This window comes from Dermacentor variabilis, chromosome 5 (assembly GCF_050947875.1).
Source record: "Dermacentor variabilis isolate Ectoservices chromosome 5, ASM5094787v1, whole genome shotgun sequence".
Classification (NCBI taxonomy): domain Eukaryota; kingdom Metazoa; phylum Arthropoda; class Arachnida; order Ixodida; family Ixodidae; genus Dermacentor; species Dermacentor variabilis.
The window spans coordinates 9,864,590-9,880,113 of record NC_134572.1 but is presented as its reverse complement, the minus strand read 5'-3'; the positions used below and the strand labels follow the sequence as shown (position 1 = coordinate 9,880,113).

Below are 15,524 nucleotides of genomic sequence, written 5' to 3'. Positions count from 1 at the left end.
ACAAGGAGCGGGGAGGCCGAGGAAGGGGCTGTTGCAGCTAGCAGACGCCAGGCCAGCGCCAAGGAGAGGCTGGAGACGTTTATGAAAATGCAGCCTCGAGCGCGCACAGCAGCTATTTCGGGCGGCTCGCGCGCCGGCGGGCGGCGTCCGCGCGGGATCGATCGCCGTGAAAGCAGCGTGCGTTCGCGGGCGCGCGCGCTCGCAAGACGACGACGACGACGACGAAAACAATTTGGCCGCGCGAGCCCTGACTGACAAGTCATTAGCGATATTACGCGCAAGAGCCCAACGATGGCGTGCGCGCGCGCGCCCGTCGCCCCGTTTCCGACAAGGCGTGCACGCAACGTCCTACAAGGGCGCGTACGTGCGAGCACGCCTCGACTGCGCGTGCGGCAAAAGCGCGCCGTCGACGTGGCCCCTGTAGGTCGACGGCCATTGGCAAACCACGCGGTGAGAATAGAAAGGTCAGCGTATAGACTGCGATGACAATTAGGGAACCCTATTCACCCATTCCCAGAAGATGTGTGGCAAAAAAAAAAAAATGTTCTGAACAGCCTGGGAACGACAGACGATACGATACAATGCATGGTAGTCGAGAAACGACAACGCGATCAGATATCATTCATTCATTCATTCATGGATACAAAGTTAGCTAAATAAACAGTGCATAAAAAAGTTACGCTGGACCTACTGCGCGAGTATAAAGAGACACATACTCCATTAGTCACACGTTTCCTCTCTTCCGGAGCATCACGCTCCGGACCGCGTAGAACGCTGGGATGCCAGTGGGTGCTTTTCATTAAATTTCGCGATTTTGACTCATTCACGATTTCACTTCGTGAAATGCTCTGAAGCTCCTGTCGCGCCGGACTAACTCTTGCGTACATAGGGTCACGTACTAGGACCACCTGTTGAAACCCCACCGCTCCAAGGTTACAAAAACTGAGATTGGTAGGGCCCATCATCCTCAAAAGCATGGTAGCTTCAATTGTGGTCAAAAAGGCCTGCAAGAAGACGGGCGCATCTCGTCGATTGATATGTGGCTTTCCAAACTTTTGCCAAATATTGTGCGGGAGAACCTGAGAATGTTTCGCGGATGATTTCGTGAGTATTAAAAAATGCAGTTTTTCACTATTTCTATCCAGGGCTGCCTCTTGTACAGTATTATGGTGCCATGTCCTGACACGCGGAAGCCATATAATCCATCATCCGCGTTTCCGATGTAACTTCGTCATCAAGTCGCTGCGTTCACTTCAAGCTGCGCGAAGGTGCTGCCCTAACCGCGACCGAAGTGTATTCTGTAGAGCACAAATTTAGCAATTGACGCGCGAACGAGGTATCCGAACAAAACGCTGATAATGTGTTGCACGATAGCTGCCGCTGTAGCTAACATGGCCGCCCCCTTGTCTTCACGGGCCTAATTGGCATACGTGCGGTCAGACTTTCCAGAAGGTTTATTATTGTTGTAAATTAGGTACCAATGCGAAAAAAAGCCAGAAAAAGAGCAATACAATCGCTTGCAACTGCATATATGATAAATCAGCCCGGTTAGATTAAAAGTGCCGCATTTATTGTGTCGGACCGTAGATATAATCATTAATCATGAAATGCTCCTCATAGTACGTTTACAACGTGCCTAGCCAAACGGACCTTACACTGGTTAACTTCCCCGTGTTTCCACCTACCCTTCTTCTGTCATACTGTGCTTTCCCTCAAGCCTTTATTATGCTTATCATCGGCATCGCGATCTTTTTCATAGCATTGCTATAATTAAACAGTGAGTCTTCCGATGTCTAGCGAGAACAGTTTCTCTTATTTTGTTCCTAGCCATCACTATTTGTTTGGCTGTTCCTGCACTTATAGCAAACGTTCGGTCGAATAATAAATGCAGTTTCCTTTTGATATATGTGGAATTCTTCTTGCGTGACTCCCTGACTCTCGCCAGTAGCAGCGAGGAGGAGCCCATAAACTGGACGTGCAGAGGGCCGGACTCGAAAGCTCAAGGCGTGGAAAGTTTCTTTCATTGGCTGATTGATTGATTGACTTATGGGGTTTAACTTACCAAACAAACAGCGGCGCACTATGGAGTGCTCCGTTGTGGAGGTCTCCGGATATAGTTATGATCGCCTGAGGTCCCTCAACGTGCACCTAAATGTAAGCACGTGAGCAATCTTTTTCCTTTCCTTCTTTTTTTTTTGCATTTACCGCACATGGAAATGCGGCGTCCGCGGCGGAAGTAACCTCGCGCCCAGTCGCAGAGCGCCACCGCGGTGGTTCAAGACGTGCTTCAACTTTCGTGCGTTTCGCTACCAGATGATCGCCGACTGACGATGTTTTGCGAAATACCGTGTTCGACGAGGGCGCATCTGGAGTCTGCGCAGGACCTCATAAATCATGCATCCTTTGATCACTGAACAATTTATTGCTTGTGCAGAAGCCGGCGACAATAGTTGCCAACATTTTCAATTTTACCCACATGCAAGTCCCTCACTTGCATGCTTAAAGCTACAATTCCTAAATCTCGCTGAACAAGTTATATTTCTGTTTTCAATTTAGTTGATATGACATGGGGACAAGTAATTTCCATGTAAAGCTCATTTGATGACCTACGGTTATTTGCAGGGTTTGTTTAAAACGATAACATTACGGTTGCGGTGCTTCGTCAATTGCTTGTACGCGTTGTTTTAAAGAAGATTAGAAGAAAAAAGTTAACGCTCTATCACTGAAGAGTAAACATTTTCAACATGTGGTGCGCACAATACAGTGCTCATAAAGCATGCTCAACGATCGACCCTTCATTTTTTTATTTTGGTCATTTATCCTTGCGGTATCATGCTGTGGCAATAGCGAAGCTGGGGATAACGAGCTGATGAAAATTGTCGTTGGGTGTCGTTGATAACTACAATGGTCGTCATCAGCGTAATGGAACAGGTGAGCGGACAGATGGATGAGCTGACGGGACGGCTGCACCAACAAGGCAAGCCATATTTTGAGCACCTAACTGCTGTGGCAGTAATATTAAGCAGCTCGGTAACACGGATTCTCTGTGGTTGTAAACTGTACATGCAGCCCTTCATAGGCTCACTATAGCGAGATTTCCGCCAGCAGGGCTTCAGTATTACTGTGGCTTACGCCACGAGTGCACATTCCCACACTCTCAGGGCGCATTATGTAACCTATACCGGATTGCCGTTGGTAATGTTTGCTTCACAGGGAGCTGTAACAGGCATAGTGAGACAGCATTACGAAATCACAAACTGTTTGTTCATCAGGACAGCCTGTTGGCGTTCCCTCCGCTTTTTAATAAACTCCGAACAGCAGCACTTATATATAAACACACTACTGAAGAGAGATGAGATAATGACCTCAGCTACTAAAACAGCGTACACAGGAATAACAGAGAGCATGTCGTCAGAAAACGTAAAGAAGAATGAGCGCTAACAAAATGCAGATGGATACAATTGGTAGAAAAGTATGAACATTATATATCCCGGCCATGCAGAATGTTAAGTTTGCCATCTTTTCTTCTCTGTAAGGCACCCGAAGTGTCTTGTCACTTAGGATTACAGCAGCTCATTTGCAGAAGGCAATGATTAAGTTGCGAAGCCATCATGTTCAGAATAGACCGGTCAATGTGTTGTCGCAGATGAGAACAGTCGGCAAAGAGCTATTTGATAGCAAAAACGGCCAAAACTATTCTTGTTGGGAAAACATAGCTCTCCCACTGCGTGAATTTATTGAAGCTTCATTATTCAGCTGTGTTAGTGACAGATCAGTCAGTATAAGAAACGGAAAAAGGAATATATTGCAGGTTCCTTACAGAATTCTCCAATTTCTGCCTTTAATTCGATACGAAAAAAGAAAGAACTGTTAACTTAGCTACGGATGCACGTCTTTTCTGCAAAGTTGCACAGTTCCACTCTTCTTCACTATGCATCTATCTTGTCTGTTCTTGCGGCCAGTAAGATTGTGCTAAAGATATCTGCTTCAACACAAGCGGGCCACCATTACATTCTACGCTAAATCTGCTAAATGAGAGCATCACTCGGGGAGTGCTGATGGTCAAACGCCTCTTGACATATATGTGTAACGCCGAACACCGCCACTTTGCTGGTCCAAAATATCATTAGGCCGGCGTTCATCGTTCGCTTTATTCGACTACACTTGTATTCTTTACGAGGATAAAGTTACACAATGATTTGGGCTGCAAGCAAGGATGAGACACCAACGCGGCGTTGGAACTTGCTGTCGCCAGAGCGAAAAGCAAAAGAAACGTCACACACGCTGTCAACGCATGAGGTAAGGATATGAAATGGAAAAGTCCGGCAACACCGTAGAGAACGCTTTGCGCAAAGTTTTATGACGTATCAATGGTCGATAGACTTTTTGTGGCATGCATTAGCATTGTAGTGCATGTCTCCCAACACCAACAACGTTTATAGTGAGATATAGTACCTCTTCCGTTCTCTTCTGTCCTGTTATACGTTTGTTACAGTGGGAGAGACTCAGGTGAAAAAAACCTTGACTACTCCGTTTCTCTGTAGCATATGAATCAGTAGTACAATATATTTTCCTGCTGCAAAAAAAAAAAACATGAAAACATGTCGTGGTTTGAACTGGAGGTAACTGCTGCTTTCGAGTCGTCCCTCGCGGTCTTTAAGATGAGTATATTCCCCGCAAGTAAATTTATCGCGTGACCATTTGTTGAGCCACAGGCACTTTTTATAGATATGTACAAGAAAAATGTAGCAACATTCAATTGAGAACAACAACAAAAAGCTCTTCTATTGTTTGTTTCAATGATGCGCAAAATCACTAGTAAAATATACAACAAAAAACGACAGTCAGAAGCCTGACCACTTCGTGTAAAGCACTAATGTTTTAGTGATGCCTGCGTGCAAAACAAAGGTGTTCATCATAATAAAGAGCATTTCAAATCAGCGATAAGTATTTATTTATTTATTTATTTATTTATTTATTTATTTTGCACCATAGGCACACTTAACCACAATAACCATATTACAGTTTGCGGCCTACCTAAATCCATACAATCGATTTGTTTATCTTGTTCATCATACCCAGAACAGCTTTGTCTATGCTGAAACTGTCCATGGAGCTTTAACGCTCTGCTCTCATTGCTTACAGGCCACACTTGAGAGACGCACATCTTACGCCAAGCGCTCAATAGCTGAATGAACCTCCTGCTTGCTGGCTTCATGCTTCGACGGCGTTGTATTCTCATTTAGTTTATGTTTCCTTTTTATAATCTCCACATTTCGAAGCTTGTCAGCAGCTGTGCGTAAAAGAACATTTCTATAGGAGCGATAATTAAGCTCGTTGCGCTAATGACTAGCTCAACCGCGGCTAATATTCGGTACACTCCCTCTACCATAACCACACTCGCTAAAGACAATTTCACGTCACAGCAGTGTTGTGTAATTAGGCTTACTTTATATCGCAGTGCGTATGAGGTGTGCAAGGACATCCATCATTGCCTTTATGAAAAAAAAAATAATTATTTCGTCGATACTAAGGTGGCTTTCACGCACAGCATTAACAACAGCTATATGAAGTCACCTTAAAAAACGTTACGATCGAGACAGACCTCGTGTGTCCTCTGCCTCGGAATGTGATTGCCCCGCGCCTGCAATTACACTTGGCAATCTTTTCAAACCGAGATAAGCGTCTAATCTTCAAGCGTGATTACCAATCATTGATCACGTTTTCGGGATGTCCCGCTGTAGTGCACTCATCGGAGCGAACGCGCGCCCTGCTCGTGCGAACGAACGACTTGCACGGGTGCAGTCGAGGCCTGCCGAAGCCAGATAAAATCGCACGGCATTTTTGGCGCCCTCGCGTTGGTCGCTGGGCAAGCCAAGCCGGAAAGGAAACGCGTCAATGAACGTGGGAAGGGGCCTGGGCAAGCTCGCTGTCGGCGCATTATACGGCTGCCTGGCGCAGGGCAACGGGCTCGGATCACGTGCAACGTGTCGGACGCGAGCTTTCAACGGCAACTGTTTCCCCGGTGGGCAGCTTCAAACGTGAAGCGCACGATGGTCACTGCCGACGTGCCATTTAGTGGTTCGTGCATAGAACGCCCCAACTGCTAGCCTCTTCGGTGCTGCAGCTCTAAGGATCAACGTATTGTCTTTGAAGCACTGCCACAAGCAACGACGTCTGGAGAAAACTCGTTCGACCGTTAAGACACTGAAAATTAGACCCTCGACTTAACACCTGCATTTCATGGGCCACGACATCGACATTAAAGCCTTAGATAGGCTCTCGGATTGCCGTAAAGCATGCGAAAAATGACGTTCTTCTGAAAATGCACAAATACACGCCATTGTCGTTAACATCAGCAGATTTATTTTTCTGGCTTCGTGCGCGTTACATCAGGCCGACTGTTCCCACAAAAGTCACTTGACCTGCGCTTACATCCCCGTAAAGAAAAAGAAAGTGAATGCTCTACGTTAGATAAACTAATTTTGTCATACTCTGTTATAAGCTCGCAATCATGCGCGATCGAATGATGCGGACTAAATGTTGATTATTAACGCGACAGCGTTAATAATCGCAGAAATTCCGGTGTAGGAGAAATTCTGCGTGTTGCAGAAATTCTCGTGTAGGCATCGGCACCGTTGTGCGTTAGAGAAACATAATCCCGAACCACGCAAGCCCTCAGCGTGGCGCATTGGCGTTTCTGAACTAGTTGACTTTCTCAAAGTAAAATGCCTCAGAAAATTCGTAAAGTACGACTTACAAACAACCCATAAACATCATAGCGTCGGATTGTAACTTAAGTATATGAGAAAACATAATTGTGTTACGCGGAAATTCAAACCGCTCTTCTAGCAGCTGTTTGAGGTTTGTCGTAGTGGCCGCAGATGCTAGCTGTGGATACTAAGAACACCTATTGGGTGGGTTGTTGTCTTTAACTTAAAGAAGTGCGTTAGATACATGTACTGATGAACGCTTTCGCGTTCTGCTATTAAAATCAAAGGTTAAGCGTCCTCCAAGTTCTTTAGCGCTGTAATACAAGAACGCAGATCAAATTACGGGTAAATAAACATTACTTCATCTGGAGTAGTCTAGACAAAGCGTTACACTATTCAACCCTATTTTGTGTCCTATAATACAAGGCATTACAGACAAGTCACGGCTCCTTACTGAACACAGACTTATGCATCAGAAGCGAGCGAATGCAGGAAACGGAGATGTGCAGCTATGTTCAACTACGATGTCTTTTCCTCGAGAAAAACAATACTGCTAGAAAAATAATGACTCTCAGTAAATACACTACAGGTAGCGTGTAAGTGACGCTCCAGTGTTGAACGCCGACATGAGAGTATTGTAACAGAGCGTTCAACAGCACGAAGCTACGCTGTCAGCGGGCGAACTCAAAAGGCGGCTCACGGAGATTGGCGCGCGTTTGTTATCCGAAAAACTTGCTGGCGACACAATAAGTTAAACTGCGCAGTTATTCATCGGCACTTTCAAGCGCAACTGCGTACGAGCCCCGGTAGAACCACCGATGGTTGGTATGAGGGTTAGTGCACGGCATCGTAACTTGCGCAACTGAAGCGCCTGAGAATACAAGTGGCAGCCATACGGTACCTACAAGAGCTCGAGAGCATGTGAACACGGCCAGCGGAACGCGTTACTAAAGAACCCTACGGTGATGCAGCAGCGATAATGACTCATCAGTGCTGCTTGCTGTCAAACGCATGCAGCGTTGTGTCGTGCGTGAGAGAGGCACCAAGCAAACGCGAGGACAAGCCAGTTATCCGGTGGACGCGACGCATCAGCGCGTTCCGGGGACACAGCGGACCGCCATCGCTGTCGCCGAGAGAGGGTTGCGCGCGTCGATGTCAGGCAAGCAGCGCGGCGCAACGCGTGGCGCCGCCGAGCCACCACGCTGCCGCTAACAGGCTGCCAACGCCGCCGGCGCGCAACACGCATCATCGTGATCCGGCGGGAAAGGAGGGAGGCGGTCGCGAGCAGCAACTGTCCGTCGCGAGGCGCCTGTCGCGCATCCCGAGCGAGGAAGAAGAAGAAGGATGCCGTCGGCGGCGGCGACACTCACAGTCGGCTTGGCTTGCACCACGATCGCCATAACGGTCCCGCCGGAAGCTGAAGCAACAGACACCGCACAGGAAGCGCACGACTTCTTCGCTCCGTGCCGCTGGCTGCCGTCAGCTGACAGGCACCACCGCCAGACGCCTTACCAGAGGTAGCGCAGGCGGCGGCGGCGCTGCTGGCAGGAGCCCCTCCCGGGGTCACGTGAGGCTCGTTGCCCGGGCAACGGGCTCCGAGACTCGGCTTCCACTAGGGAGTCCGCGTCCCTAGCTCACTACGCGCGCGGCGCTGTCATCTCTTGGCCGCTGCTGCCAGAGGGACTTGCTTGTACTCGTCTACATCACGCGGGCGCTGGGCGCGCTCGAGAACTATGTTTTCTTTTTGTCCTTCATTCCTATGACTGATCTCTGTACGCGGTCTGCGCTTCCTCTGGGTTGTTCTGTCACTCGTAGGACGCTTGCCTGCCTGCACGCGCACTTTTGTACACGTGAGTTGCGCTAAATTGAGGCTCAGTTTCGAGGTATGAAGGCTGAGGATGCTTTACGAGTGCGTGAGACAAGCCTGTGGGTGACTTTTTTTTTTATGGGGCCATTTTTTGGAATAAAAGGGTTACGTGTGAGAGAGGTACATGGGCGCCGTTTCGCGCATCGGGAGATACGTACGCCGTAACTGGTTATTGCGAGACCCCGCCGTGGGTCACGGGAGCCCCGCGCGCTGCTTTTCCCGACCAGTCAGCCTCACCCTGTTCCTTTTTCGTTCTCAGGGTCGATGCTTGAACCCTTTATCATTTTTTATTTCTCTTTTAACGTCCTCACAATGACACTGCCTGAAACCACTGCATCTTCTAAGTGGGTGCTTGTATAGTCGGACTGAGCAAGGATGATTTAGCAGCTTGTTGTGGGCCAACTGGCTCTACTTAATTGTATTAGAGTTATCAAAGTTTTCATGTTAAATGACAAGTACAAGTGAACTAGAATATACAAACAATATAGTGCGGCCTATGACAGAACGTTGAACATGGAACACAATCATTTCAAGAGCGTTACATAGCAATTATTATGAACGCTACGGATAGCAAAACCAGAAAAAGCGTACGAAAAGAAAGAAAGGGACCCTACTAGAAGAGTCATATCATTATTTTCACACGTGGGAAATGTACGCAGATTATTGGGATGGCAATTTTGTTTAAAAGAGCGCTCTCGTACGCTATCACACTGAAAACGCTGACAGGCACATTCAAATGATCGCGCGTGGCTGCAGGCACTCTCATAAAGCTAATGTTATGATGAAGACGTGACAAGGCTGGGGAAAGTTGAAGCGGCAACTAGTAGGACCTAGTGCAGGATGAGTGTTTAGATGAGAACGTACGTGCGTGAACCTTGGCTAGGTTTTTCGGCAATAAACAATTCACTGACAATTACCATACTCCCGCATGCGAAATTTGAGGGCAGCTCTATGCGTGTTTTCATTTCGCGACATATTGGCTGGCGCAGACAACCTGTCTCGTGCGGCACGTCGCGAACGGGGCGAAGTGTGGCGCGATTGCCTCTCTAATCGGGAGATCGCGAGAGACAGCGCGTGGGTGACGCGCGGGCACGATTCACAGCAGCCGCCAGAAACCGACCTCCGCTAAAGCAGCGCTTTGTTTTCATATATGATATCGTTGTGCACGCTCACCGCATGCCATCGGTGAACAGATGAGGCGCGGTACTCTGGCGCCATCTCGTAGCCATCGTTGCCGCAGAGCAACGATGGCTACGAGATGGTTACGATGGCTACGAGATTTCCTTCTCACGCTTTCGCCATATCCTCCTCCTCCACTTTCCGCTTCATGATTTCACTGTAGCTTCCTCCTTTGCTTTCCTCCTCGCGCTCTCTTCGCTTTCATCTCCCGCTGCGCTCCGCGTTAGATCTTTCATCTTCGCTCTGCTCATTCGCTCAGATACAGCGACGACGCTGACGCCGAGGCAAGCCCACGCTCAACGCAGGAACGGGCGCTTAAGAGCTGCGCTCTAAAATTTTATATAACATGCTAAAGCCATTCCATACAACTGGACCGTATTTATTTACGCTGCGCACGCCTTTGTTGCAAACTGAAAATAACGCTGGCCGAGACGAGGTCAACAACGCGGCTCGTTTATTGCACGCCATTTCGATATTGAAAGAATACCCTGAAAAAATCTAACTTCGTTTTCGTGCGTCTTATAACGCACAGTGTGCGTAAATATTGAACATTGTTAATGGAAAGTAATTGAATTCATTGAACGGAACGACAACATAATAAAAATATACAAATTTGGCTAAAGCAGAGCGTCGAAGCGTGCCAGAAGAAACTGCCGGACGAGAAAGGCAAGGGCACCACTACAGCACCCATTCACTACTGCACAGGGAACCAGTGCAGGGAAACACCGAACAAAAGAACGCACACACACACACACAACAATAGTGAATTGTACCCTTATTATCTTGTGCGGTGCTTCCCTTGCGCTGGTTTTCGCGATGCAACCACACCAACCTGCCCAGCTTACCACACCACACATGTACGAAGTTGCCCATCCCTTGTGAAGCAGCGTGCTTTATTTCTTTCTCTAGTAGCCTTCACACTTGGGGAACTGATGCTAAGCGAAATCCTCAAAATATAGCATAGACACTGTTGCAACACAGAGTTAAGCGATACTGCGCACTCGGCACCCTTCCACACGTCAACTGAAACGAGATGCGACTGGCTGCTCGTTTACCATTTCCGTGTGTTAAAGGCAACCTTACGCGTAGGTGTTGTAAGCGTTAGAGCAGAAATGGAACGGAACTCGAAACAAATTACTTGACTCCAGGGGAAGGTCGGAGAGGTTTGCCATGATTAGGAAAAGAAGGAAGGGAGCGCTGACCCATGCCACAATTGCATAACATGCTGAATGAGGGGCGGGACAGCTCCGCCAAATAAAGCGTTCATAAGAACAAGTGCTACAAGACTAAGAGTTGCGACCCAGAAATATATTGAATAGTCACACGTATAAGCAGAAAGTTCGCAACGCGCGCGTCTGGCACAAAGGACTTGCTTTTGCGAAGGTCAATTCCTAGTATGCCAGGCTACAAACTAGGCGTATAGTGCATTGGCGTTTCTGTAAATGGTCTTCGCTTTTGTCTTCACTAAGCACTGAGGACTGCTGCAGAGGTGAGCAGTGCATATATGCCCTTGAAGCACGCAAATACATAATTAACGGAAGCAATCGGCGAATGAATGACCGAGACGCAATATGAACAGAACGATGGTAAGGCATTTGGAAACGAGACAGCTTACACTCTTCTAAAAGAAACCGCTTTTCTTAAAATCAGCAATGCAACATATCAAAATTCAAGAAATTTAATTACTCTAAGGCGGGTATGTTGGGTTATAATATCGTTGCTCTATTCACCGCGCTGTTAACTCTAGCACTTGGATTTCAAGGAACTGGGAGCTGACAAGGCGCAATAGTGCGTGTCAATTTGATAATGACATGGACAATTATCCATTAGACAGCGTGTCATTATTGATGGCAGACGGCTCGCCCGGGTTTCTATTAAACTTCTGCACTGCAATGACATTATTCAATTTGCCTTATCTTTAATCTCTCAGGCCCTATATTTTCGTTTTCATAAATAGGCGGGTCAAAAGTAATGATAAATGCAACATTGTGTCGGTGTCTCACTATAAGTCAAGCGCTAGGAATCACTCTACGTTGGTCATTTCCAAGCCAATATTCTTTCGACTTTCGTAGTTTAGATTAGGAAAGAGTGCCCCAAGAAGGCAATTCGTTCAGAGGTCTACTTAGTGCCAGTCAGTTTTTACGGTAGTCTTGTGTAGGATGAGCATACGGCCTGCTTTCACAAACGGTTAATAATTGGCAGTGAACGTTATGCGATTGCAAGGCCCGGTTTCGCAACAAGCTTAAAAACCTACTATAGAATGTAGAATAATAAGCGTGCCAACAGTGCACGACAGTCAAGCTGCTTCCACGAACATTCAGAAGAGCTTTCATTCCAGCCAAATAATGCTTAAACGCTGAAATAGGAAATAAAGGACCAGACTGATGAGCTATGTGTACGGCCTTCGTTGTCATTTTTCCGAATAGGCGAAAGAAGCTGGTTTTTGGAGTGTGCGAACTCTGCTAGAAATATTGTTCGTAAGGGGAAGGAGCAAAACATCCTCTGAACCCGAATTAGAGCTTCGAGAAGATGCGCCTCAGAACGACGGAAGGACATCAGCGGCCGAGTCACGGACAACGGGAATGAAGATGGCGCGAATGTAATGAGCCCTATTTCTATTTGGACAAGCAGTCCACACAAATGAAAAAAAAAGAGAGAGAGAAGGTCGATTTTATCAGTTTTACTCTTTTGTCCTCTTGAATACTTGAAAGGAAATCTTAAAGTGGCAAGATGGAAGAAAGATAGAAAGAATTGCCTGCAGTAGCAGACAATGGTTCGATGGCTATTTAAATAAAGAAAAACGCCTTCAGCCATATTTTTGCTTGGAGAGGGAGGATGCTGTTCTTTGTTTATTATAGCAAATATACATACGATTGAGTGTCGGTCATAATGTAACAGGGGTGTCACACAGCGTCTTTTCGATCGCGACCGAGCCTGATCGGGATCAGTTCTTGAAGCGAAAATCTACTACGCTAGTCAACATCGCGCTTCGCGCGAGCCGGCGTATGTCGGAATTGGCTCCGTAAGCGTGTTCGGAGTCGGCGCAGGTGGCCACTGACGCGCGCTATGCGTCATCGTTTGACGTTCGCCGCAAGCGCGTGTTTATCGCGGAGGCCGACTATATTGTCACGTAGTGACATTAAAGAACACAGTAGCAATACTGTGAAAGGCAAAAATAACTTTTATTGGGCGAACCTGTGCCCACAAAACCAGGCTACGCTTATAGCACAACGATAGCGGCGAACACGGTCGGCAATTGTCGAAATTCGATTGTCGAATTGTCGAATGTTCCAGACTAATCGTTGGGACCCGCGTGCCTTCCACAAAGTTCTACACCATTCGCGTCAGGCGATGAAATCAGATAACATAAGGTTCGGCGACAACAGACAGCGGATAGAAGCATCGATAACTTTCCAGAAACTTCGGATACATGCAGGCGCGTCCCGCGCTGTGAGATAACATTTGTTAGGCGGCGAAACGTGGTCGCCCTATAAAGTTAAGTACACGTGTCAATATAACCGCTTGCCAGAGAATAGGCGTGCGAATTCAACATGGAAGGAGAAGAGAGTGATACTACCGATACAGAGAGCCGTGTTTATCGCTGTACAGAAATCGCAAGACAATGTGCCCAACAATGATGAATAAAGAAGTTTAATAATCCTGCATAAGTTGTGGTATATATCATTGATAAGCAATTTGCATAACTACACAAGGCACATGTATAGCATAACCATAAGCTAACCAAAGCATATCCATAAGTGAAACCGTAAACATAACCATAGGCTAAATCATAAAGCATCACCATAAGCTAAACCGTAAGCATAACCATAGGCTAAATCATAAAGCATAACCATAAGCTAAACCATAAGCATCACCAAACCTTTTCGCTTTGAGATATCCATGCTTAACCGTAGCTAAGCCCCAGCCAATTTATTTTCAATCACGATTGGCTCCTTTGCGCAAGCTGCTGGAGGGAGCCAATCGCGGTCGAGAATTTCGATCTGGATCGGCCTTGATCGCGATTGAATGGGTCATGTGACACCAGTATAAAGCCTTTATTACACTGTAGTGAGAAGTTAATTGATTGTAGAATTTGTTGGAATATAAATGAAAGGGAAATTGGATGGGACCGTGCTGTGTAGGAGGAGAGGATTGAGGGATTTTGCTTGCTGGAGGCGTATCTGCGTAGACTTGCAATACCTGCCGGAAATTGCTCCACCCGAGCGCCACTTATGAGGAGTGGTCGCCCTCACATTACATCTGGTAACAGAGCAGTATCTGGTAGCATAAAGGGATACTAATGGCGAGGATAGGATTGGTGAGTCGCGGCGCAACAGGCTACACACCATTCATTCCACGTCGGCTCACACGGCTCACTACTTAAACTCTAGCGACTAAATTTGTGACAAATTGTGACAATTTGTGACAAAAAGGTGACAGGTCGTATTATATGACGGACGAGATTGAAAGCTTATTCTCATGCTCAGCGCGAAGTGAGAGGGAAAAGCGAAGCAATGGCGTTAAGGTCAACCAGACGCGCGTCCGGTCTGCTACGCTAGCAGAAGAAAAAAAAGGGAGAGTGCGAACAGCTTCGTACGCATGCTGGGCTCGTGCCGGTTGCTAAGATCAATGTACTTCCAATACTTGTAGTAGTGACCACGTGACATTATGGAGGACGCAGCTATGCTCCAAGCAAGTTTAAGGCAAACGACGTCATATCCAGTAAAACGCGCAACTCGCGTACTGTGAACACACTCATCCAGGTCCAAAGCGCCCACATCATTCATGGTGGGTGGCTACAGTGGCCGGTCTTCCGGAGCTCATCGATAGAGCAGCCTATTTAGTCCGCCGTCGGGGTTTCTCCATAAAGGATCCCGCACACGCATTCGATCACCAACAGTGACGACACTGCGCTTAGCGACACGTGTGAAGGCTGTTGCAGCCCTAGTGGCTGAGAGCCTCTCCATCAATTGTGTCGCCGAAAGCGCGGCCACGAAGAAAGACGGATACCGCTCTCTCCGTCGGGTACTGCTCTCTTCCTAGCTTCCACGCCTCGATGATAAACACATCGCGGCATTCATGACGACGCCTCCACCACCACCGTCGCTGCTATAGTGTAGACAGGCAGCTAGAACGGCAGGCCAACAACGAACACAGACCACGCTTCGCACTTCCGAAAGCCGGCACCGGCGCCAGTCACTGACGAACGCATTAGCGGCAGCGCTTCAGTAGACGCACAGGCGCGAGAAATATCTACTACGTGCACGTCTAAGCGAGACGGTCGCCGTCCACGACACCGACGCCACCGACTTGAAAGGCGCGCGCGCGCCGAGAAAGAAAGCGGGCCGCCGCGTCTCGATCGAAGCAGCGCCGCTGTCGACGTGCGACGAGCGATAGACGGATGAACTGGCCCTTGGCGGCGGCGCGATGAAGGGTCGGCGCGCGCGGCACAACCCCGGCGCGTCGCCGGGGCTCTTGAAGGGACGGCCCGGGACTCCACCGGAGGGCGCGCTAAAACAGCGTCGTTCATCAAGGCGACTTCTAGGCGCCCTGTCATGGCTATGGCGCTGAGGCGCGGACCGCTCGCTATTTACTCGGTCACAGCGGTGGTCGAAAAATAGAGGAGGCGCCGTAATGGCGATAAGGAATCGTTCTTGAGTGAGATCGCGCGCTCGCAAACCTGACAGGTTTTCAATTAAATCAAGTGCGCGCGCCGGCTCCCCCGCCCTCGCTCGCAAACCAGCCGTCGCCCACCTCATTCGCTT

General features: G+C 48.0%; 1 protein-coding gene across 4 annotated transcripts in view; it reads right to left on the bottom strand.

The window, feature by feature from the left end:
• Positions 1–8,276, bottom strand: part of bru3 (CUGBP Elav-like family member bruno 3) — a 424,616-nt gene extending 416,340 nt beyond the window's left edge. For 3 of the 4 annotated variants that reach the window (XM_075691687.1, XM_075691689.1, XM_075691688.1), the window contains exon 1: positions 8,084–8,275. In XM_075691687.1, the coding sequence (XP_075547802.1) occupies positions 8,084–8,113 (30 nt within the window). In that variant the 5' untranslated portion in view covers positions 8,114–8,275. Of the gene's footprint in view, positions 1–8,083 lie in introns of all 4 variants that reach the window. The other variant, XM_075691691.1, reaches the window with a different exon arrangement.
• Between the last annotated feature and the right edge of the window lie 7,248 nt (positions 8,277–15,524).